We start from the raw sequence: 25,635 nt of genomic DNA on the forward strand, positions 1-25,635 counted from the left end.
TACAGAAGAGGATCTCATTCTCTTTGAAAAATGGGGAGGCTATTATAGAGACAAGCTGCAGATTAATTTGAACTCTTGACCTAGAACTAGTGAGTAATCTATATAAGATGGACTGTACTTAAAAGAGGAGTCATCTTGTGAACTCCAATCATAGAAGGAATCAATAATCCAGTTCATATTAATCTGAATAGCTCAGTAGGGAAAATGCTAACTATCAAAGAAATTAGAATTATGTGTTACTTCTTCAAGAAACTTTTTATGCAGCTAGGCTGTCCATGGGAAATGCATTCACTGATGTGAAAAAGGATTTGAATCCATTCAGTGCCATTAACATTAATAGGTGTTATACATGCAAGTATCCAAAACATCAGCATGACAGAAGACTATCAATTGAGTACAAAAGCCTTCTTGTAACAAGGAAATTGTTAGTTCCTCTCGGTAACAAGGCAGCAAAAGAAACTCAAAATGTCTAACAGAATGCTCTCTGAGCACCTCTTAATTGGTATCTGTGACTGAACCATGAGATGTCATCTCTTAAAAAATGCTGTTGCCTTCTCAGTCTACACAGCACTGCCTTAACTATGTAACAGAAGTTGTTTCTAATTGAGGGTGACATTACACTGAGAATGATAACCAAGGGTTACAGACAGTCTGGACTTATTTTTATAATTGCTGTCCTGTTATAAGTTTCTATGATGACCATGGACAACCCAAGTTTATCTGTGATTCATTTATTTGTCTTTGAAGTGGAAACATTAAAGTTTTCATTCCAGTCTTAGATTACAACTCTTCAGGCCAAAGTCTACCTTTTATTTTGCATATGTACAGTACAAAATATAATAGGGCCACTGCTAGAAAAAACAGAAAATCAGCAACAACATTATAATAGTAACAATAACAATAATATTAATAGCACATCTTTATATGCAATCTGCATTGATTATAGTAGTCTCTAGGCTGAAAAAATCTGGAATACTTTTCTGAGGTACTATGAATTTAGTGGAATCTTACAATTTTGCTTATATTTTTGCTTCTTTCTTTGTGTTTTATTTAGGGAAATTTAAGTTTTTCTTGTGTGGAGCCACATACAGTGCCTGTCTTTTTCAATGCCACCAGTTACCTTGAGGTTCCTGGTCGTCCAAGCCAGGATCTGTTTTCGGTCAGCTTCCTTTTCCGAACCTGGAATCCAAATGGACTTCTTGTCTTCAGTAACTTTGCGGATGACCTGGGAAATGTTGAAATTGATATAAACGAAGGCAAAGTCAGTGTCCACATCAATGTCACCCAAGTGAAGAAGAACCGGATAGATATCTCGTCAGGTAAGTGTGAGGGTTTTTTTTTTTTTAAGTTTGGTATCATTTTTGTTGGTGTTGTTTAAAAGCATCATGTACCTAAAACTTAAAACAATCATTTTACAAAATTTAAAATTTATATTGCAACTGCATTAAATCCTTTATTGTATGTTTTGCTGAGTAAGAGATCTAAGAATATGAAACAGTTGTTAGATTAAAAAAGAAGATATACTGTGTAAATACAGTGATTAAGACAAGTTACATAGAATGCTGTGGGAAAACATTTGGATCAATTGTAAGTGATTCACTGGAATCATGAAGCAGACATTGCTTTGCATTTAAAATCACAGAAACTGAGAGTTGCCATCAGATAGTCTGTTCTTAGCAGTTTTCTTTGTCTCCCATAGATCCTTCCCTGCTGTCTGTTCTGTATTTGTCAGGGATCATTTTTTCACAGTGCTAGCAGATCACAGCAAGAGTGCTTATGTCCTATTGAATGTTCTCCTTTGGTCTTCCAATAGACACTTAATTGTTCCTTCATTTATTTAACTGCACATCCTGCCTCCTGAAGATTTCACTGTATTTAATTTTTCATTAAATTCTCTGTTTCCTGATCAATCTTTTTCATCTTTATTGACAGGATAAGTCATCTCAGTACTTTATTCTTGGACTATGTAATATAAAAATTATACTGTTAAAATTATGAAAATGGTTTTGTGTATCTGAAGCTTCTGCACTTATTGTTTGGAGGTCAAAATTACCTTTAGCCTAAGTATGAGATATTCCTGTCTGTCATGCCTTAGTTCCCTCTCTTATTCTATTGTTACTGCTTTTAAAATGCCACAGGTAGTTGATGTTAGCATTAGCAATGTCTAGATAACTTTCTATAGATCACTTCTTTTTTTTTCCAACATCCATTTTATTTTCTTCTTTAATGATACTAGATACTGTTTAACTTGTGCTCTGCTTGTGCCTTCAGTTACTTTCAAACCACAACCTCAGTTCTATACATTTGATTAAAGTAGTTAAATCTATCCGTATTATGAAAATTTGGTATTCATTTTATATGTGCTGAAACCAATCAGAGATTATTACATATCTTATAGTCTAATATGTCTGAATTCTGTGTTACAAATGAAAAGCAACAGACTTGTGCTGAACTGGCAAACCAGAATCTCAGATTTTATTTGACCTGTCTGTAACTTTTTTAACAGTGACCAAACAACTAGTACATGCCCTGTCCTGGACTTCAGACAGGTGAATGGTAGAGACAATAAAGAGAAGGCAGAAAACAGTAATAAATTTTTTACGTCAGTAAGATGTACACTCTGATGTCCCTAACAAAATACTGAGTGAAACAGAATATTTTATGTTAATGTGCAGTTGAGCCTTCAGTTTGTAGTACATATGAAAGGGACAAAAGAGATTAGTCCTTGTAGTTAGAATTACTGTCTGATTTTGCTTACTGAGCAAATTATTTCCTTTTTTTTTCATTGCCAATTGGACCTTCAAAACAGGTCTCTAAACAGTAAAAAATTCCTTCCCTACCCTACCCTGCCCAGCATTCTGTTAAGCATTCAGTAAGCACTGTTTACCTGTGAACAGACTGGCAAAACTGTTTTACAAAGTCAACAACTTTGATTTTATTTTTTCCTACATTACTCTCATTAAGACACTACTGCCATTTGATTGATGAGAGTTATGTTAATAAACTTGCTGTTAGTAAGCAGAAAATCAGGTCCACTGAGACCTGAAATAAAGTTTTAATTAGAAAAATAAGCTACTGACTGTGCAGAATTACACAGGTGAAATACTTAAAGCTTGTGTATAAATCAAGAGTTAAACATGTTATTGACTTTTTCTCTGCAGAGTAAACTGTGATTAATATCTTCACAATTGTATATGTCCCAGAATAGGGATTAATAATAGGAGAGAATCTCAGAAAACTGTCAAGAGATTTATCTTTACTGCTCCATATGGTTTTGACTAAATTCTGCTTTTGTCACTATGAGATTCACACAAACTCCCTAGAACTTGTTGGATTTACCCAAGGGATTGATGGAAACAATGCCAGGCTGAGAAGGTGGAAGAAAGAAGTGTTCTTGCTTTTAGGACTTTTTAGAAGAATATTTCCAATATAGTTTTGCATACTAAAGGATTGTGATATTCTGCTACAGTTTAAAAGTAATTTAGTTTAATATAAACTACCTGTTTACCCTAAGAACCTACTTAATATTTGTGATCTTGGAAGAATAAGTTGCTGTTGAAGTTGTATTTATTTAAAAGCTTTAACAAGCTAGTGTCTTCTTTCTTGAGCACAGAAAAACCAGCAACTGTAAAATGTCATACTCCTAAATCCCTCTTAGCTATAAAAACTTTTATGAAACTTTTCCCAAAGCCACATGCAAATGCTGTTCAGAGCAGGGTTAAGCCACAGCCTGTGTCCCAATCGCCTCCTTTTCTTCCACTTAGTTTTATCTACCTCCTTCAGCAACTTAACCCAAATACCTTCCTAATGAAACCAAACTTTTCTGAGGCTTTCAACATGGGAAAAAATTGGTAACTCATTAACAAACACATAGAGTATTGCTTTGCTCAAAGAAACAATAGTAACATTCAAAAAAATACTCATGAGGAATCATCTAATTGCTTTACAATGTTTTTTTTTAAGCAACCTCCAAATTCCTGTTTGAATATAGAATAGAACTTCTCTGCCTCTGGAGAAAAGGTGAAGTTTCCATGGTGGCAGATTCGAAAATAATTTTGATTTATGCTTTGTTTACTTTCTCACTTGTCTTTTCATAGTCAGCTTTGACCTTTCATATTTAAACATTCTCTGCTCAACTTAAATACTAGAGGATCTATGAAGCTCCCTTGGATTTTACCACACAATACAAATGATAAGTCATTAAAAAAGGACATAATCTCCCTTGGACCATCATATCTTAACAGAAAAATTTTCAATGTCGAAAATCTCCTTCCTTTAACTCAAATTTATCTGCTTGCAACTCCTTTTTTTCCTGTTCCAACTCTATTAGTTCACATCTTGTATTAGCTGCTACTCAAGACTTCCTTCAGTTCCTCCTGTCAAGCATAAACTTATTAGAACTTGGAATATGAACATCTTTTTGTCATATTTATCTGTATTAAATAAATCAGACTTCTCCCTGTGGAATCTCTGGGAAGCTTTCCACCCTTCTGTCTTTCTGCTAGATCTCAAGTCATCTGAATTGCAGTTCATTTATATTTTAGACCTTGGGTTAAGATAGCATCCTTCAGGCAATAAAATGTCTCTCTATGACAGATCTAAAGTGGTACTCTTCCAGTGACAATTCCCAGGGGCACTTTATGTGGGGATCGAGAAGTATTTTTGCCTGGATTGCTAAATGAAGGCTTAAATAGGGAATGTGTATACACAGAGCAAAAGTGCACTTCTGGTGGGAAGATAACATTTCCCACTAGGTCTTTCTCATATTCCTGGTACTGGGTTATACACTGAATGTTAGTAAGTAGAGGCAGATACCCGCGAGGCACTTGTCAGCATGATCGAGATGAGAGACAGAAATTCTGTCCATGAAAGGCACATGATGACAACATCAGAAGAGTCTGAATGTTAGAAAATTAAATTCTTCACAGCCAGTTTTGTCTCTCTGTTTCTCTCTGTATGTTTATTTTTGGCTATTGATCTTAAGCAGTGAATGCAACTGCATGAATAAATATTTGCATTTTTGAATTCCACAGAACTGAGACACAGGTATGCTTATAGTAGTTATTATAATTTTTACAGTACATTTTTCTTGTAGTCTGTTTTAGCATCCTGGTACAGTAGACTCAAACCAATCAGAGCAAGAAATAGAGTTCTTGATTGCAGACTCTATTTTGCCTAAGAAAACTCATGAGTTTAGTTCAGGTTTTTGTGAATTCCACTTCATCAGTCACTGATTTTTGATGGAGAGTTGCCTACAAGCTATGCATTCTAAAACACAGATGTACCATTTTCAGATATGTCCCTGAGAGTAATTTAGCTGTTTGTTGGTTGTACTGGTTCCTTGCAAACATGGAGGAACCCCAGAATCAAGAAAGTAGGGTGCTCCCCTGGACAAGTTTCCTAAATTTATCCAGGAGACTGAAGTTCAGTTTACGTGTTTTGACCTCATTTCCTCTGGGCTGTAGAACAGAGTTAGAGAGAACCTTTGCTAGTCACTCTCTATATTAGCAGCTGAAGATGAAATAAGTCTCTTTACAACTACTATTTAAGCATTGAATTTTCTTCAGGGAAAAAAAAAACAAAAACAAAAAATTAGTAGTTAAATGATAATTTTAACTTGCTGCTCAAATGAGTGTAATTTATGTGAGAGGATCTGGACGATACTAGTTGGAAACTTACCCTTCTAACTTTTTTTTTTAATTCACTAGGTTTACAGGAAGTGGAATCATTTTAGTTGCTTTCTATGTTACCTTTTCCTACTGCGACCACATCAGTTATTGCTAGTTTGGTTCTAGTCAAGTCTGAAAATTTTGATTTTGACTGATGAATGAAAGATAAGCCCCTTAGCTCTGAATGCTACAGAGGTGCCTAGTATTTTGAAGTTACTTTAGTAAGAACATAGATTTTTACTTCAGTGGATTCTATCTGCATGTTTTTGTGGAACACCAGAGAGCATGAAGAGACATGTCATTAACACTTGGTTTAGCAAGCCAAGGATGTTTAGTTAAAACAAGCACTGCCTCTTGGACCAGAAAGATGGTGATGTTGGAAAGGACATTGCAAAATACACTTTTGTTTGCATTTTAAACTCTTCCAGGTCTTGCATGTTCTGATTGACATGAATTTGGTTTTTTCCATTATTACTTTCCTTTTAGATTAGTTATAAAGAACTAAACAAAAGGATATGACAGAGTCAGAAGCCATAGTTATATTTGTTGTGTTTATGCACAACCTGACAGCAGTATCCCCAGGACAACCCTGAGTATTCATATAATATAAAGGAAATTAATGGAATGTTTTCTAATATCCGAAAGACTGAATATGAGAAATGTTACATTCTTTCCACCAGTATAGTAGTTTGCCATCTCTGCCTCCTCTTCCATAAAGGTGTTTTTTTGAGAAAGCCTTTTTCCAGGATTCACACACCTATGCAGAACAAGGCTTGTCATAGATTGCAACAGGTGGCAGCTGCACCATAATGTCAGCCAGTTCTTTCAACAATGGCATGAGTGCCTTCCAGAACCATTGGCTTAAACTTACTAATTTTGTGAAAGCCTGGTTTGCAGTTAATGACAGGATGTGGTGGTTCCTATAAACTTTTCTGTAGATGTTAGTACTACTTGAGAAATACCATTGGACTTCGTGATGTGCTAACTTTTTAATTCACCATGGAGCAGATTTATTTTTCCTTCAAACTAGTGGGAAAATGTAGGAAATCTATTTGAAGTCTGGTTTTACTTCTATTTCAGAGAGAAGTAGTTGACTGAGCACATCTAACCCTGTAATGGTCCAATAAAGTTAACATGATCCCAGATATAGAGGCAAAACCTGGAATGATTTCTTGAACACACGAGTGCTACTTAAGGGTCTCGGGGGCTTACATGCTAATGAGGAGGCAGGGGTATTCCAAACAGGGGTTTCCACAATCTATTAGCATTTTCAGTAACAGGGGTGATATAAGGGGAAAAATGATTTTACGTTTCTCAGATACAGTATTTACAATTTGGGGGAAAAGGTTTGATATTTCCAGTAAGCAGGGTTACATTGGGGAAGGGTGATCAGCTTTACCCAAAAGAAGGATTTACACAGGAAGGGAGAAAACAATGGGATATCTGATAGCATAAAGCAAAGTCTCTCTACATCTTGCTGGGGGAGATCAGGACAATGGATCTTGTCTGGTCTTTTAGATGGTGTTTTTTTCCCCAACCTCTGTGGACCAACACTTCCTGTTTAATCCTGGCAATTCTTTTTCTGCTGATATTCGAATTTCAGACTGCAACATAACCCAGCGTATGATTAATCACTTGTCATAACTTAAAGATATACTGCTACTGCCTATTTAGTCTGGCAGTTTTGATAGTCTGTAAATGGCAATGAGTAAGTGGAGTAGTAGAGAGTAAAAAGAATGCACTCACTTTTTAATTGATAGTATAAGTTATAGCCACTGTACATGTGTATATGTACCATTGTGCATATAACCATGTATCACTAGTAGAATTTACTCAGCTAATTTGCCAACTATACACAAACTTCACAGACCATCGGTATTTGGTCAAATAATAAAACCATTTGAATGAGTTGAGGAGACCCTTGGAGGTCCTTGTTTCATCTCAAGGTCCTGTTGCTATGACTGTCCTCTTTGGAAACAGGCTGCATCACTTCTAATATCATGTTTCAACTGCATCAATAGTTTCTCTGCCATCAGCACCACGATCCAGGAATAGTTCATTGGATAGACTGGTCTGGAGTCTATTACAATAGATTTGCTTTGTATGAACAAAGCAGATCTTAACTCTGCCAGGCTGGCTTGTCCTTCAGTACTTGTGTGCAAGAGTCTGTCCCCTTACAGGCTCTCATGCTCTTTCCTTCCCCCCTGCTCCACTTCCTACCCCTTTCTGTAGACACAACATATTCTGGGTGTCATGGTTTAAAAAGTACAAATATCACAGAGTATGGGGTGAACTTCCTATTATTCACCACTTCATGAAGAGATATCCATTTTTAGAACCAAAGCATTCACAATGTGTCTCAGACCCAAAGAAGGACGTGCAGGGTCAGGGGCAGAGCCTGAACTGTTGTGGTAAGACTGCTGTAACTGTGATCATGTAATGCCAATCACACGACAGGCATGAAGCAGTGAGTGTTGTGCGTGGCTTACACAGGGTGGGCACGTGGGACAATAAGATGAGACCCCAGAGAGTGGCTACTGCTCCAGAAACTGCTGCATGGTAGGGACAGAAATGGAGGGACCAGCCATGAGCACTGCAGATGTGAGCTGTGTTGGGTGAACTGTCCAGGGTAACATGGATCATTCCTTGGGCCTGATTGCAAAGACAGCAGAGACACAACCTGTGTTTTTTCAGAAGAAAAAACCACAGCAGAGAGTGTGCAGACTAGAAGGTGGCTTACAGATGTAGAAGCGAAGGGAAAGTTTGCAACTTTGGAAAAGTATCCTCCTTTACTTCAAAGTTCATTGTTTTAGAAAAAACTTTCATAGGCATAAAACCTTGCTGGGACAGGAAAATGGTTGTTAGGGTTTTAAAAGAAATTAGAAGAGGGGAGAAGAAAAAATACTGGAGACCCAGTCTCCACTTAAAACATAAGACAATTATTTTCTGTACACTTAAAAAAGGTGTTTAGGGACAGACTGGGAGATCAAACGTCATGAACATGTACTATGTAATAGTCTTTTTAAAAAAAGGGTACAGAATCTTCAGGCAGGGGGCTACATAACAGTGTGCAGAACCACTGTGGTATGAAGCTATCAACTACGTAAATTAAACCTGCCTGTGCTCTTTTCACCTCTTTATCTTCTCCAAATGCAAGGGAAAAGAAGAATGTTCTTTACTTTTAAAGTCTGAATTTGCTGCATTTGCACTTTGAGTAAAAGCATGAATAATCTGTGTAGTGCAAATGTCCTTGCAAGTCATTTGAGTTTACCAGGATTTTTGCAATTTTTAATTCTTAATCTTATTTATCAGTAATCCTTGTGTAGGTGTCCCACAACATCTCTAGCCAATTACTTACGGGAAAAAAATTAAAAATCATTGTAATATCAAATGCCATTTCGGGGGGGGGAGGGGGGAACATGTCCTAATTACAGGCATTGAACTTAAATTTATGTGCTGGGAACTGACACTCAATATCTTCTTTTTCATTGCTATTCAGGAACCTGGGAAAAATAGATTATTATCTGTGACAGGTTTCTGGCAGTCCCTCTTGGTTTGACAGTGTTATTTTAGAGAGAAGAGAGAGTCACTTTTGTATATAATGAAAGGAAGAGTTGTCAAGCATCCATGCATATTTTATGTTGCATAAAACTTAAGTGCTAGAGGAAAGATTCTGTTTTCAGTCATGCCATTGTAAATTCATAGTGCTTCTGCTGACCTCCTGGTTTGCATCAATGACATCTAGCTCAAAGGATGAATTTCATCTTTTACACAAGCAATGCAGCTCTTCTAAGTCAGCTTGGCCCTTGCTGTTTTTTTTGGTTAGCACAATCATGCACAACTGTTATGTGTATCGTGGCACTTTGGCATTTTCTACTGACATTGACAGAAGTAAAAGCAGTTTCTATCAAAGTGCTTCCTTCAAATGGCATCATGCACCGTGTGCACTGTCTATTTTTTTTTTGCAGCTTGGTTGACAGAAGTGGTTATTCTTTGCTAAAAAAATAGACTTGGGGAAAAAAAACATTTTCTAGTTCTATGTTGCTTGCTCTGCCTTTACTTTGGTCTTGTAAAAGATGGTGAATCCCTTCAGGCATTTTTGCACATTGCTTCTTTTCATTTCCAAATGTTGCTGAAGCAGCATCACATGAGCATTGAGGTGAAACAGAGCAACCAAAGTACTTGGGTTTCTATAAGCTGAACAGCAGATGATATTGTCTTTAAAAAGCTTACTCATTAAGTTTATATGTTTGATTGGGGAAAAAAATCTCAATTCTCTTACTGTGAGGCAGCCACTATAAAATACATAATTGTAGCACTACCCAATTTCTACTCAGACACTGTTCCACAGAGGACAAATACTAAAAATTCTATGCATATCCTTTGTAGAATATTTACTTAGTAAAGGAAAATGTGTTTAAAGGCATGACTTCCCCTATGTCTTTTCAATGAAACATATGTATGTACAACATTTTAAGGATCTATTCTTTTAAAATGCAAAAAATTACTTTCTTTTCTTTTTTCAGATTTCAAATAGTGGCATGTTATATTGCATGCTCTCAAGAATAAAGGTTTCATTGATTAACCTTTTGTAGCTCTTTTAACAGCTCATTTTATGCATATTAGCGCATGCATTAAAATCAACTGCCAAGTGGAATCAGCTTTTCCACAGCACTAGCACACGATTTCTAGCAGAGAAAAATAGCATTCTTAACGTTTTCATGTTGGTACTTAGATAATTACCTGTGAAAACAGTAATAGCAGATCCCATGTCTCTCAGTTCTGGAATTTGCAGCACAAAGCTGATATTCTTGACAGTACAGAATTTGGGAAAGAATAACGTGGTGCAGAGGAATCTATAGGAGGGCTAGACAGGTTTCCATAGTGTTGGCAACAAGTGATGTTTCATCAAATTTGCTGTGTGATAAAGCTTTGTCATATGCTATAAAGCACTATCTGGTCCCGGGGGGATGACCTTCATATTCCAAAGCATCCTCCAAAGGCACAGAACTAAGCAGAAAACAGCTCTGCATTCTTTACCTTCCCAGGCACCTGTGAAACACGCAGACACACACACACACACATACACATATATACACATATATATATATATACCTATGTATATATATATAAATAAAATAAGCAGAATGTTGTTTTACTGGGAGACCACTGTAAAAAACAACAACAAAAACAACCCTCCCCAAAAAACCACCACCAACAAACAACAACAAAACCCCCAAGAAATTACTAAAACATTTTTTTTCCTTTGGCAGGATGACACTGAGTTATATTTCTCTTGAACAAACTTGGAGCACAAAGAATACACTTACCTCTTCTCCCTTCTTCTTATTTCTGGCTTTGAGCAATCCAATCCAAAGTGTTCTTTACTGATTTTGTTTGCAGGAAAATGCTGTTATGAATGTGATGTTTGATTCATCTTTCTTTTAATATAATATTTCCTGAGGCAGACCTTTATCTTTGGGAACTTTTGTTTGTGGAATTATACAGTTCCATTTTTTACTAAAAGTAATGATTATAATAAAACTATATTAATACTATTAACAAACTTTTATACTAATAATACTAATGTTACTTTTATGTTAGTAGTACTTTGGTGTAGCTCTTTCTCATATCATATTTTACATGCAGAAGAGGAAGTTTTTCCTTTCATTTTAATTATCTATGGAAAGTGCATTTGTCTGTTCAGTTATGTCACCCAAATCTTACAAAGTAGAATTATTTTCTAATACTATTAATAGCTTTTGTCAAATTAATTTTCTATTTAAAAAAAAGGATGAGTATTGTCATAAAAGTGAGGAGCAAATTGTAGTAGGTGTAAAATTAAAGAACGTACTCTTTTTGGGGATCATTGACATCATTACAACAGAGTTGAATAGAATGAAATCATTGCATTCAATAGCTGCATTTCAGCTATTGGATCAAAACTTTCAACTCAGATCTGGTTTTGTCATTTTTAAGTTTAACCAGGATTTTAAATATCCATAGTCATAAGCAAATATGAAATCTTGTTAACTTAAAGTTCTGATTACAGTGACACACTGAAGTAGTAACAGGTTATGAAACATTGCAGTAGATCAATGTTTTGCCTATTGTGTTTAGTGATTCACATGTAACATACAGGAGTCTGAAGCAGCCACTTTTGTCTCCACTCAAAACCAGTATAGTCTCTTAGGAAACCTGATATTATGTTGAGTTGTTGAGCACCTTGATAGCTGCCATGTATCCTCAGTTCACACTGGAAATGGCAGAAGTTTCCAATGGTACATAGTAGTGGAGAGCCCAGAAAAACTATGATGCTGACACTTACAGCCCTGAAGTCCAAGTCTTGGGCCAAATTAAATCAAATGAGAATTTGAATCTGAGAAAAGCTTTGCAATACAGATTTTTTTAAAACCTAGTTGTTTGAAAGTTACTCTGCAGATTATCCAAGTGCAGCAGCAAGAGGTCCAAGAATGTGCAAGGTCCTTTCCTCTGAGTATTCATGGCAGCTCACACCATGTCAATGATGCCTGTCTGGTGCTTGTCAGTACTGTCAGTACTCAATGCCTGCCTCTGGAAGTTCTATTTTCAGTTTATTCCATATTCATTTAATGTAAAAGGCAGGTAGGGAAGTGACAACAGGGATCAGAAGGCCTTTTTCAAGAACCTCACTGGTTATCATTTGATCCTTTGAGATTTAGCCTGTCGATTTAAAAACTTTATGTCACAACATTTGAAGGTTTTGCATTGCAAAGAACTGGTTGGGGATATAAAAACTGACTAAGATCTACAGTTCCATACTCTTAACAATCTGATTATTTTTAGTTTGAAAGTTAATTTGAATCTGGAAATATTGCTACCTCAAAAAGGAATATAGCACATATATTTTTTCCACATATAAATTAGTAATATTCAGTAGAAAAAGACTGACTGGTCTTATGAATGTTCTTTTGATCAAGTAGAAAAAATAAAAGCTGTTATTCATTTCAGATTAAACAGGAGTTCAAAATATTATGTCTTTCTATTTAGTGTGTCACAGATTCATCAAAATAATAAAAAATTTTGTTGTGACAGATTTTCTTCAAATAGGACATTTTAAAAGATTGTCACTGCACAGGGTAGAGGACTGGTAGAGGAAATCTAGTAGGGTTCTACCACCTTTACTCTTGAGAGACTGTCTGACAGGTTACAAGGAAATGCCACTTGTCACTCATTATCATGTGTCAGGACTCACCTGTTCCACTCTGAAAGGGAAGGGGAATGATATTTTAAGACTCTCAGGAAAAGATGCCATTGACACTAAACTGTCAAACTTGCAAGGGCCATTGAGGACATTACACAAGGTAAAAACTTACTAAAATAAATCTCCTGGTTTCTACAGATATAAGCTCTCATGTTAAAACTCTGCAGTATTCACTCATTTCCAGTCTGTTTAAGCACAGAGGAGTTACACCTCTATGAATGTACCCATGAACATACACAGACACCAGTCCTTACCTTGTGCATTACACTTACTTTAAAATCAGTGTCAAAGCAGGCAGGATCCTAGAGAATAAACATTAAGATTTTTCTTTATACTTTTCTTTGTCATTCAAGAAGTTCCTGAAACACAAAGTGGGAAAGAGTTGTAGGTCTGCAGAAGATATATAAGAATATCATCAGTCTGTACCTCTTTTCCTTCCTCCTCTTGTTTGAGGTGAGAAAAAACAATTAAAACTCAAGAGATTTGTCTATTTTACTCCTTATTGCTCGGTGAATAGATAACATTAAATTCTGTTGCACTAATAAAATTACTGTGAGAATGATGCATGATACACCATACTATTTAGGAATGGGACTTGGTTCTGGGTAAATGTTTAGCTCATCCTTATGTATTTCAGTATTTGTAAAATGTTTTGTAGAAGGACATTAAAAAGATGTGCTGAGTGTGTTGGTTTTGATTTTTTTTTTAAATTAGGAATGACCTTAATCAAATTTTAATGTTGTAAAATCAAACATAAAGAAGTTGTTTTCTCATTGAAAATATGCTGAGTTACATTTCTTGTCCTGTGCCACCATAATCATTCTTTGAAATTATTTTCAGAATAGTAGCTATGATGGAAAAATCCACATAAAATATGTATAAGGTAGCCAAATTTCATGTGGTTGCTATATATATATATATATATATCTTCATGCAGACAGAATATTTTTAAGATTTTACTAAATTTTGTCCCTCTAGAATCAAATAATTAGTATAAATAAATAAATTAAACACAGCACTTCTTCATTATTATTTATCATTATGAGAAACATGTTGCACTTTGAAAAATAATCTTAAGAGAATACTTAATTTTCTTTGCATAAACTGATCATTGTTATATTGCATTGTGTTATAATTAACTAATATATCAAAAAGGGCTAGCATAATCAAATGCTTCTTCTTTTGACATGCAAACTCTTGCAATGTACAAACACCCAGACAGATGGGAAATACATCAATTGAAAACCTGTCCTATGAAAGTGAATATTTAAAAAATCTTTCAGATTTTAGTGGGCTTTAACAGATTATTTACTCTATAGCATTTTTTCTGCATTTCTACTCCATCCATCATCTAAAGCCTGACATAGTGTCAGTCTTCTGAGTCATTTTGGCAACAAATCAGGAAAATCCAAGTCATTACTCAAGGAAAGCATATGTAGAAGGTGGGGGAAAATGAAAGCAGCCAAACCAAAGTCTAATAAATTGTGTTTAAAACTTCATCTCTCTCTTACTTAGGTTGTGAAGGTACCAGAGAAGTTTATCCACAAGTTGGTAACCCTCAGGCTCAATATTCCTACTACCTGTGTGGTAGAGGAATTATCTAGATTGTCAGAATTTTTATGAAGGTGGCAGGAAGGAAAAGTCACAGAATTTTTAGGTGCAGACATCACGAACGTAAAGACATTAAGAGAATATATTATCTGAGGATAAAAATCTAACCTTGTAACTGAGCATAAAACAAAATTAACAGGAGTAGTACAAAAAGACATGTTTTAAAAAATCATGAGCCTAGTCCTTGCACATTGTGAAATGGCCTTTTAAGTTCAAACTGTGGTTTCATTTCCTTTCAGTTTCTGAGAACTCAAGAGTTTATCATGATGATTTTTTCAGTGCATTTTGTTTTAGTGGTAGGTGAGATCCTCTTGTAATCACTTTTCTCCAGGAATTGTGTCATTTAGTAAAGCCTAAGATACATTAAAATGTGATAAAAGCACAAGAAGCTAGTGGCATGAATTGCTCTGTTGTGATGGCTGGGAGCAATAAGTACTACCTGTCTCTGCTGTTAAGTTTTGAGAGAAATCTACCTTTTCCACTGCTGGTTCCTTATTCTTCAAAAGGCAAAGTAAGTGAGAAGAAGCTTATGCCTCAGAAAACACTAAGAGAGGGATCATGTGGGCAACTAGCTATGGAAAGCTAAGGCCAGATTCTGTACCCATCCATTCCCAGCATTCTGCGAGAGCTGTATATAACAGACCTGAAATATCAGGCGGCAGGCAAAGCTGAAAGGAAGCTTATTTTCTTCAACAACAGGGAACAGGATGAAAAAATATATGTGGAGAGAGAGGGAGGATGGTGGAATAAAGAGAATGAGAGGATCTTTTTATAGACAAACATGAAGTTGTGTGTTCTTACAAACAGACTGAGGAGAAACATTTTATTTCAGTTAGTTGCAACTTGACAGAGGCAGCTCTCCTTACCCAAAGTAGCTCTAGATTAATCATTATTACTTGTATGTTGCTATCAGTGTATTATGGGTATGCTAGAGTGAGTATAGGAATGTGAGATTAAGTGTAGGCAAATGGCCTGACTGCATTCCTTACCAAGTTGGAGGGATAACTTTCATAGCAAACACTGAGCTTCATGATATGTTACACGCATGTGTGATAAATAGTACCCTAGCAGGTTCATATAATTTATGTATGAATGTATGACATACAAAAGTACCTTTGGCTGAAATACAGACATGCCTCCAGTGACTAAAGTAAGTACTTGTCCAGAACTGCTAAATTTTCTTATATGTTTGATGCAAACGTATTATAGAATAGCAAATTGTCTGTAATCTTTATGAAACTGTGAGGAAGGAAAGAGCTTACAATTCTCAGACAGAGATGTCCAAAGATTGAAAAGAAAAATTAGTTTTATCCAATTATAGGAAACCTGTTCTTCTAAAGACATGAATGCAGTAGATAACATTCCATAAACTTACAGTCTTGCAGTACATGTCTATTATCACAGTTTTCTTTGTCATACTTCCTGCAGATTCAGATGCTAGAATAGATGGACTATCCTTGGTTCAGTATGTGGTCTGTGACAGTCACATCTTCTTGAATTTTTTTTGTAGTTTACCTTTAGTTCGGGTACTTGAGCTGGCAACACAACATTCAGCGTTGTTATGACTGATACCTAGTGCAATGGTTTTAATACATCGCTGAGAGTGGGTATACTTATAAAATTTTCAATTTCCATGCCATAAAAATCTTAGACAATCATCTTTAACATTATATCTTTAATGGAGTGATTTTGATGACTCATTCTTTATTTACTCAGATCTATCTTTGAATCCATTTGTGGACCCCACCCTATAGTAACATTCAGTTTTCCATATTTTCCATTAATAATATTTTTCTTTGCATCTTCTTTATTTTATATAAATAAATTTATATTTGAGATATATATAATAATATATGTTTATAGTATTAATATATATTTACATCTATATAAGTAAAAACAATCAAAATAGTATTATGAGAACTAAGAGAGAAGAGGGTCTGAAAATTATAAAAAAATGCTTATTTAAAAACATGGATTGTTTCACAAGCATAATTAAATTTGGAAGAATATATGAACATTTTCTGAAAACATTTCAGTAGTATAGACATCAGGGAGGTATAACAGCTTTTTAAGAGAAAGAATAATTAATGGCATAATAATAAGTGGATATAAACTGACCATGAATTACTTCAGACTATAATTCTGAAGAACAGAACAAGTAGAGCAACAATGTTTTGGTGGGTCCAGATTGTAACAGCAAGAGCGAGTCCCATCTAGCCCTGAATTCAAAAATGTGTATTCCTGGAGAACAATTTCACAACTGCAATATAAAGAAAATTGTGCTGGTTATTAGCATCCTTTCTCTTCTTGGCAAACTCCTCTGGCAGAATAACTATCTGGATTTATTTTTACAGTGCAGAGTTAAACTTAGAGTTAAATTCTGTCAAGTTTTTCCACTTGCTCAAAGTACACTAGTGTCTTGGTTTTTATTCACAGATGATTTGTACTTGCAGAATAAAAAAAAAAAACCAAAACTTACAATAAAAAACCCAACAAAACAACCCCAAACACAAACGAAGCCTACTAAAATTATTTAAGCACATCGCTCCAGAAATAATACTACTGCCAGCTCAGTAAGCTATATACTACTATGTACTGCTTACAGACCTTTTCACTAGCCTTAATTTTCTTGCCAGCCTGGCTCCCTATCTTTTGGGCCAGATTTTCCAACCCTTGCAAAAATTCTTTTATCTCTTCCACCCTATGCACTTAGTAAGCTCTTAAAATATGAACACCCATTGATCTTTTGTCACATACTGTATCTTTTTGCTTCTGTGGACATATGGGTCATTAAAATCCATATTTTTACCTACTCCATGTATTTAGGTTTTTTACCATTACTAGTTTTATTTTCTACCCAGCAAAAGTTGTTCTTCCGTCTGTAATTTTCAGTCTGTTCTTCCTTCTTTGCTCCTTTTGATTTCCTTTTTGTTTGTAACAAGGGTAATTGAAAACACTGAAACTGATATTTGTCAAGTTTATATTCGGGTTTTTTTGAGTTTTTAACAATCAACATGTTGAGTTAAAAGTATAGCAGGATTTCTTTTTAGTAACTCAGCACTATAAATTAATCTGTGTTTTAAGTAAGAAATAAAACAGTGGATTTTTTCATCCAGATTTGCTACATTGGTTTGGTATTTATTATCTGGAATGTACTGACGAGTGGAGATGGGACTGAAATTCTCATAGGTACTACAGATAGCAGAAGAACAGCTACATAGGTTAACCTCTGCTGGTTTGCAAATACCAGAAATAGATATATAATCCTTCCATAAATAGTGATGTCTGTTTAATGTTATTAACATCACATATTTTTTAATGTCCAAACATCATAAAAATGTAAGGGGCAGCTTTTCCTTTGGGAGCAGCAGGTCCATTCCACAGAATAGTGCACCCAACTGCTAGATAACAGTGTTATCATGGGGAGGGAGAGGTGAATCATGATTCATATTGATTCTAAATTTTCCAGTACACACAGTGTCTATAGGCAAATTAATATTTTTTTTTAATTCATGTTTAGCTGTCTTTGTATATCTCACCGCATGGTTTCTCTTCAGAAACTCTTTGTAATTACCTTTGAATTTGATGTTCAGTGTTTCTGAAAAATATTTCTGCTCTAATGAATCAGTAGGCTGGTTCACTAGATTAGACTTCCCTTACCAGACACAATACAGCATATACTTTCATATGTCCTGTCTGAAAAGAACAGGTGTGAACAAGCATGGGCTTGCACAAACTCCTATGAGGTTTAGCAAGATCAAATGGAAATTTTTCCATTACCTCAGACTTGCTTCACTTCTTTTTAACTACAAAATACTTGTTAGGGATTACTATCTCACGCAACATATTCCTAAGGGTAAACATCTCAAATATAAGTGTACTAGTTCTCAACAGCTCATTAAAAACTAATCCATTAACATATTTTTACATGCATCTTTACAATATAAATTATTTATATTCTAGAAAAAAGTTTAAGCATAAAGAAATGTAAATCCACTGCTGGGTAAAATCAGGGGGTTATATTTTTTTGTCTAAACACATTATAATTTCCTACTCTTACCATTAGTCAGAGTTACAATAAAACTTTTAGATGGTTTTTCATGTAGGAATGAATTTTTTTTATTTTAAAAAACAGATATTATTCTTCTAACATCTTAATGTATAGAAAACGTAACATTGTCCATATAATATTTAATTCTTATTCTCTGATGAAGTCCAATTACAGATGTCCTTTTTGTAAAGCAAAATTAGAAACCTGCAGCCAAATAGCCAACAATTTCATCACACTTCTGTGAAAATCTAATATTTGTCGTCTGAATGAATTTTGGCCTAATTGAAATGTATAATTTATGTTGAGTATACTAATAAGAATACATTAACAAGCAAAAAGCCTATGTATTTAAGTGATACAACAACTATACTTTTTAAACTCTGAACTCCACACTTCTATATGCTCTGCTAGAAAATAATGAGGTCTGAATGAACTTTGGATGGAACTGTATTGTGGATTTGGGGAAAATCTGTCTCTGGATGTGTAGAAACTCCACTACATCAGCTAAATAAATATTCCTATTCAATTAGATATCTCATTGCATCAGGTTTAGAGAGTAGTTTTCAAGCAGAGAAACACAGCCCAGCTGGTGACAGAGAAAAGATCAGAGATTGCATGCGTGATCTGCAGTTCTCTCCTTCAGGAGACTCATGAGGAATAGGAACTCTAGGGTTATTACCAGGATTCTGTGGTAATACCAGAAAGAGACTGCTTGACAGAGCAGGAACATTCCTCTCTTTACTTTTTTATATGTGTTTATTTGATTAGATAGTCTAGTTCTTTCGGGAAAAACAAACAAACAAACAAGAAATACAAAACTTCCAGATGAGTCCATTCTTCAAGCTCTAAGCCCGAAACTGTCAAATTCTCCAATTTTATCACTTTATGAAAGTTATTACTTTTGTGTATAGATTTTATTGTCCTTATGTCCTTTAATTACCACAGCTGTTCCACTGCTTATACTTACATTTTTGTCAGCCAGGTACAGTCTGTATTCACATATTTTTTCATGTAACACTCCTATCCTTCAGTGTTGTACTACTCCATGGTAGCAGATGTGTAGCAATATTCCTGCTAGAATATAAAAAAACTACTGTGTGTTTTGCAAGTGCATCATGTATGTACAGATATTTCCTTACATGCTGCATTTTTCCTGTGTTTAGCTCATAAATTTTGCAAGTTATCTCTTGCAACCTGTTCTGCAGCACTGAGGATCTTCTTCCAGAGTTTGTATAACTAAAAATAGTTCAGTAGGACTGTCTGCTTTTAGTTATTTCTTTGTGATTTTTAATCCTTTTGTTTTTCTTGAATCTAGAAGATGAACCTCTTGTTTTGGTTTATATCTGCTTTTTAGAAACATAGACAATATCTGCATTTGTTACCAAATAATTATTAGCAGATTAAGCAGTGTCTAAAGCAGTAAACAATTCCCCTACCAGAAGAGAAACACATCTCTGAATGCAATCATATCCCACCATTATCTTTGTATTGCTGTATATACCAGTATGCTAGCAGTTCTCTTCTAAACTTGTAGTTTTGAAAATAAATAGCTTGGCTTTCAACAGTCCCTTTGAGTTAAGCTTGGCCAACTGATCCTTGATCCACAAACTAAGGCTTTTGAAAAAGCAGGAAAAAAATCCTAAGCACTAATTTAACTAACTCTAAGGTTTGTACTTAGAGGAAGAAGAAAAAGAAACTCAGAAGTGTTGCTGATTAAAAGTGGGATTTGACAAACTGGACAAACTGCCCCTGGAAACTGGGATTTAATTGCTCCTAAAACTGGCAAAAGATAGAATATATTTCGGAAGCTGCAGTACTGTTAGTGTATTTTTTTGAGAGAGACACTGCAGTTTCTGCATCATATGTTGTAATCATAGATTCACCTCCATCTTCTGCTTCTAAAAGGAAAATATCATTCCTAGTTTAGAGAAGAGCATATCTAAATCATGTCCATCTAGTGGAAGGGACAGATGCTAATATGATTATATTACATATCAATGTAGGGTTACCTCACTTCTATCCATTGCTGCACAGTTATGAAATCATCATAACGGAGGAGATGAATCAGCCTTTGGTTAATGTAGCCATACTAATACCTTTGTTCTGCATTCTATGTTGTACCCTTAAAAACTACAGTTTTTAGACCTAGAAGAAATTCCCTGAGTTTAGTGTGAAGATGTTTGATTTGGAGGCCGTTAATTTTATTCCATGCAGGTGTGAAATCTAATCATCCTAATGTTCATCTATAAATTATTATTTTATGCAAGTTCGGTAACCATTTTATTATGCCTATCATGAGCAGAACAAAGTTAAGAAGACTTGTCTGTAATGAAAGTTTTACTTTCATGAATTTTTTTCTTGTTGTGATTTCCTTTACACATAATTTAAAGATTATATTATGTGCATTTGGAGGAAAAAGGGAAGATGCACTCCATTCTTGGGAAGTTAAATGTTTCAATTCACCTAAATCAAAGCAGCAGTAGCAAAGTCACCTCATAATCTTACTGATGTGTGAACTTCAAATATTATGCTGGATGATTTAAATGCTGTGTGAAGGACTAGAGTGTCTTTTTTTTTCAGGATTTTATTAAAAAAAAAGAGAATCAATAAAATTTAAACCAAAGAAAGCTTATTTTCTCAGTGGACTATTAAATTAAAAACGAGTCACGAAATGTACCTCTTCAATAGAAATGAATGATAAAACTTTGCAGTACCCACACAGTTTTTCTAATCACGTCACTTAAATATTATTGTCTGTTGTATATAAGTGGCTAATAATGGTGTTAAAAATGTGAAAAAAAAACCCCACACCAGGATGACTGTCCTGGTGCTTCGTTGAAACTTACAGGCTTACAGTCTGTTTACATTCAAAGCAGAGATGGTAGCTGCACTTTACTGATTCAGGCTGGTGTTCCATCAGCACAGTTCTCTTTGTTCACACTGAATGGCGAGAGTCCCGTTGCCCTGAGACGACTGGGAGACAGCCAAGAGAGACGGTTTCTTTTCTTACATTTTCAGGTTTCTTTCAGTTAGAATCGTAACAAAAGCTTGCTTTCCTTTGATTTTTTTATCACCATCATCTTAAAAATGTTCTCTGGCTGCCTCAATGTGATCTTCCCTGTCTTTTTAGTGTATTTCTACCACTTTTACCAGGCACACAAAAACACATTTGTGCAACTGAACTATGCCTATCTCTACTAGGCTTAGTCTCGTGTATGGAAGAAGCTGGACTACAGGCATCATAACTTGCATGCTGTCTGATTCCCCACTGGCATTATCGTCGTTAAATAAGCAAATGCCTCTGTGTTTCCTTATGTTATTTGGAGATATGTCTTGCAATTTTTATGATGGCAAAGGCCTCCAATTCAGTTCCAGTCATGTCCACCATTTGGACAATGGAGCTGTTTGTAGACTCATCTATGTGGGCTCTCAGACGTGACTGATAATTTGGATTCTTTTAACCTGCTGTTGTTCATCTGATTTAGAGAACATCTTCATGAGTAATTTCAAGGACCTCACTGAAAGTACATTGATCATAGCAGTATCAAATACGGGGATGAGGGGAGAAGGCTACCATGTTAACCATATGTGTTGATGGATGAATAGTAAACTATGATTCCAGTGTGAAAAGAGCTTTCCATGAGACTGAAAATTTTCTGACTCGGTAGTGAAAGAGCATTCTGCATTTTTATGACCATTGTGGCAGGAAGATTCAGTCCATGATTTTACACTGAAAAAGTCTGTAGCAGTTTTGATGTATTCAAATTGAAGATTCAGAAACAATCTGTGAAAATATTCTTTTATTCTTAAACTCTTTTATGATCAGGTTCACATCTGTGGTTCCTGAAGCAGACTTTTCAGCCCAATTGACAAGTCGGTATTTTGCAGTGCAGTGGAAAAAGATGAGAGGCAAGAAGGAAGACTATAATAATAGCCTTGATTGATATGGATTTTTAAACACTTTGTCATTGAATCATGGCTTAGAAGTTCATTATAATGAACTAAAACAATAATCATACCTCAATAATTACAATTATAAAACTAAAATAAAAATTGAAGTCAACCTTGCAGACTTAGTTTGCTGCACACTGAATATCACAAAAGACCAATTTACTCTAAGTTCTCTGAGTATGTTTTGAGAAAGATAATTGTCCTTAGCTAAATCACTGATTCCTACTTTTTAAAATAAGGAAGAATAACATTCACTAGAGAAATAAAAACATTTTTTTAAAAAATCCCCTTGAAAGATAAAAGGTCCATTATTGTCTTATGTGTCAGTATCACAATATAAGTAAATATTGTTTTCTAGACCATAGTCCTTTGTGTGTGTATGTGTGTGTGTTCTTTGGCTTCCTGCTGTGCATTATTCATTTCAGGGTATTCAGCAAAGCAGTTTAAACTGCTCCTGCTCTGAAATATCACATACTTATTGGTTGAAATAATAGTCCTTAGGGTATCACAGAAAGCTTGTATTTTGCAAAGTAACTAATATTCTCTCCTTTGCAGTGATCTAAAGTCAGTACAAGAGGTTATTATATGTATTTTTATTACTTTTGCTTTTAAAGGGACCCCTTTTTTTTAGTTAGGAATTTGCTGTGGTTTGTCTGAAGTCTGTCTGGAGAAAACTTCGTTCTTTTGTAACCCAAAATCTGTTGAAATCATTTGTTTGTGTCTCTTGAACAAATGGTAGATTCAAAATTACTTTCTCAAGCAGCAGCAGAAGACCTCAGTCCAGGAAGAAAACCTCACTGAGGCTGTACTCTCTGATATGGCTATAAGTGCAATGCATGGCCACTGTTGTATTTCAAGTCATGATCACATTTTATGTTTTTATTAGACATGTAAAATCCTCCAATGATTCCAAAGTCAAAGAGTAGGAAATCTAAGGCATAAGACTGCTTTTGCAACCTTAGTTTGGCACCATTTAATGTATGCAGTAAGAAGCTGTCTAATTATATAACTGTTCTCCTTTCCCATATGCCCTGTAAGAATCCATTTAATGTGCAAAATGGTTTATGCATACTTAATAAGTGGTTACTCAATGTTTTGTTTTTTTCTTCATTGCTCAGAAATGTAGCCATAAGCCTAATTGATTGCTGTAAGTACAGAATTACCCCTTTACATGTGGCCTTCCATATGGTACGTATGAGAATGCCTTAAGAAGATTTCTTTATTTCTTTTCACATCTGCAATCCCCTTCATCTGCTTCTGCACATGGTGTGTTGAAGCGCATAAGTAAGAGGTAAAAATGTCCAGTAATGTGATTTGCCTTGGTTGTGATGTGGCATTTTAGATCTTGACTTGCATCTCTTGGTACTGTTTTATATTAAATCCCTGGCCTATCACGTCTCTCTGAAAATAAGGACTGGAATATGTTTGTTTTCTGTTACTAACTATCATTGAATAGAAAATCTGTGGTAGAAGTAAAAGGAAAAGTATCCATTTATTTAGGGCAGCATTTTTTCACTACCTGTGTTTAATTTTCCTGTTTACTACTTTCCTACACACACCCTCACACTTCTGTAACAAATGAGGTGGAAAATTCTATGTGCAACAGCTACATGACTTGAGGCTGTGCCATGACATCATTCTGGACACACATGGGAAAACCTGTGAAATGGAATCACTTTGACAACCCTTTGGAAGGGTCCATAAGCAGAATTAGAAATTTTGCATCGAACCTACAGACCAAAATTGAGCCAATTTTGTACCTCTTCAGTTTGTGCACAGGCAAAGCTCAGAGAGAAATCAGAAGTCATAGGTTATTCTAGGATTCTGGTAGTATATACTGTTTTAGTCAGCCATTTTAGTTGTTCCCTTATTTGACTTGTCAAGTTATGTTTCTTTCCTTTCTTTTGTTGCCTGAGTTAATTTCTGCTGCCCCATTTGCTAAACAGATCTGTAATTCATCTTTTTACCTGTTTGACTGTAGCTTCCTGCCTAGCCAGGCTGAGTCCTTTCCTAGACTGCTGTTTCTCCTTTCCTTATCTAGTTCTTTGACTCTTCCTGCACATTATCTACCTAGCACTTATTCTTCTCCGTGGCTTTACAGTTCCTTCCTACATCTGTTGTGGTTACTACATGCAATTCATTCTTCTCAACATGTGTCTCCCCTGAGGTTTTACGTTCAGGGTTTTTTACCTGAATTCATTTTTCTGACACTATAGATTATTTTCTGATATTTCTTGTATCCATCCCCCTCCCCTTCAGTCCTTGTATGGCTTCATCAAGATAGTTTTTCCAAAATTTCAGCCTTTGCTTGACTAGATGCTCAGGCTTTTCCCTTTTCCAACACCCTGGCTTTTTGTCCTCCCATGATGTCCCTAGCTCTCACTTTTAGTCTATTTTTGTCAGTTCTGTCTCTCCTTCCAGACTCACACTTCTGCTCTTACCATCAACAAGTTCAATGTAATCATGGTTTACTCTTATGCTACTTTTTTCATTCTCCTTCAAAAGTGATTGTCCAATTCCTTCCTCTCTATGCATGAATCAGTGGGTTTTCTTTTCTGGAAGAAAGTAGACAGCAAAGGAGACATGGACTCCTTGCCTTGCAGCAGCCAAAAAAAAAGTAGTCTTCATTCCTTTAAATTGATGTGATCATCAATTTGCCTTCTGGGGATGGGTTTGTTCTTTCTAATTTTAGTGAGTTCTGGGTTTAGCATATATACTAGCACAAATTTTTCTGAAATCTTAGCAATAATATTGATCTAGTCTTGTTGATCATGCACAAATCCTTTTTTTTCCTGAAGATACTTTACAGGTAAAAGTAGAAAAAAATGTTGAAACGTAAAGAACAAAATGTATATAGGTATTATTAAAGTAATTTCCTACCTAATTTCAATTTTATTCAGAAGTTTCTGAATTACTGTAACACCCCTACCCTACCCCCGATTGTAGCAGACAAACTCTGTATTTATTTTTGTTATTCCTAAAAATCTTCATTGTTTGCCTTGAAAACTTTTTAGAGAAAAATAGTAATTTGAAGCAAATAATTATCACAGAGCATTTTTGAAAAAATAATTATAATTTGGGAAGGGTCTAAGCAACTGAAAATGGAATTT

At 35.2% G+C, this 25,635-nt stretch overlaps 1 protein-coding gene across 4 annotated transcripts in view; it reads left to right on the top strand.

Moving 5' to 3' along the window:
* Nucleotides 1-25,635, top strand: part of CNTNAP2 (contactin associated protein 2) — a 1,217,517-nt gene that overhangs the window by 688,688 nt on the left and 503,194 nt on the right. For all 4 annotated transcript variants that reach the window (XM_051768491.1, XM_051768490.1, XM_051768493.1 and 1 more), the window contains one exon: nt 1,055-1,319. In XM_051768491.1, the coding sequence (XP_051624451.1) occupies nt 1,055-1,319 (265 nt within the window). The remainder of the gene's footprint in view (nt 1-1,054; nt 1,320-25,635) is intronic.

The sequence above is a fragment of the Manacus candei genome, unplaced genomic scaffold (genome assembly GCF_025592945.1).
Source record: "Manacus candei isolate 608988 ecotype Guabito, Panama unplaced genomic scaffold, ASM2559294v1 h1tg000095l, whole genome shotgun sequence".
NCBI classification, from domain to species: Eukaryota; Metazoa; Chordata; class Aves; order Passeriformes; family Pipridae; genus Manacus; species Manacus candei.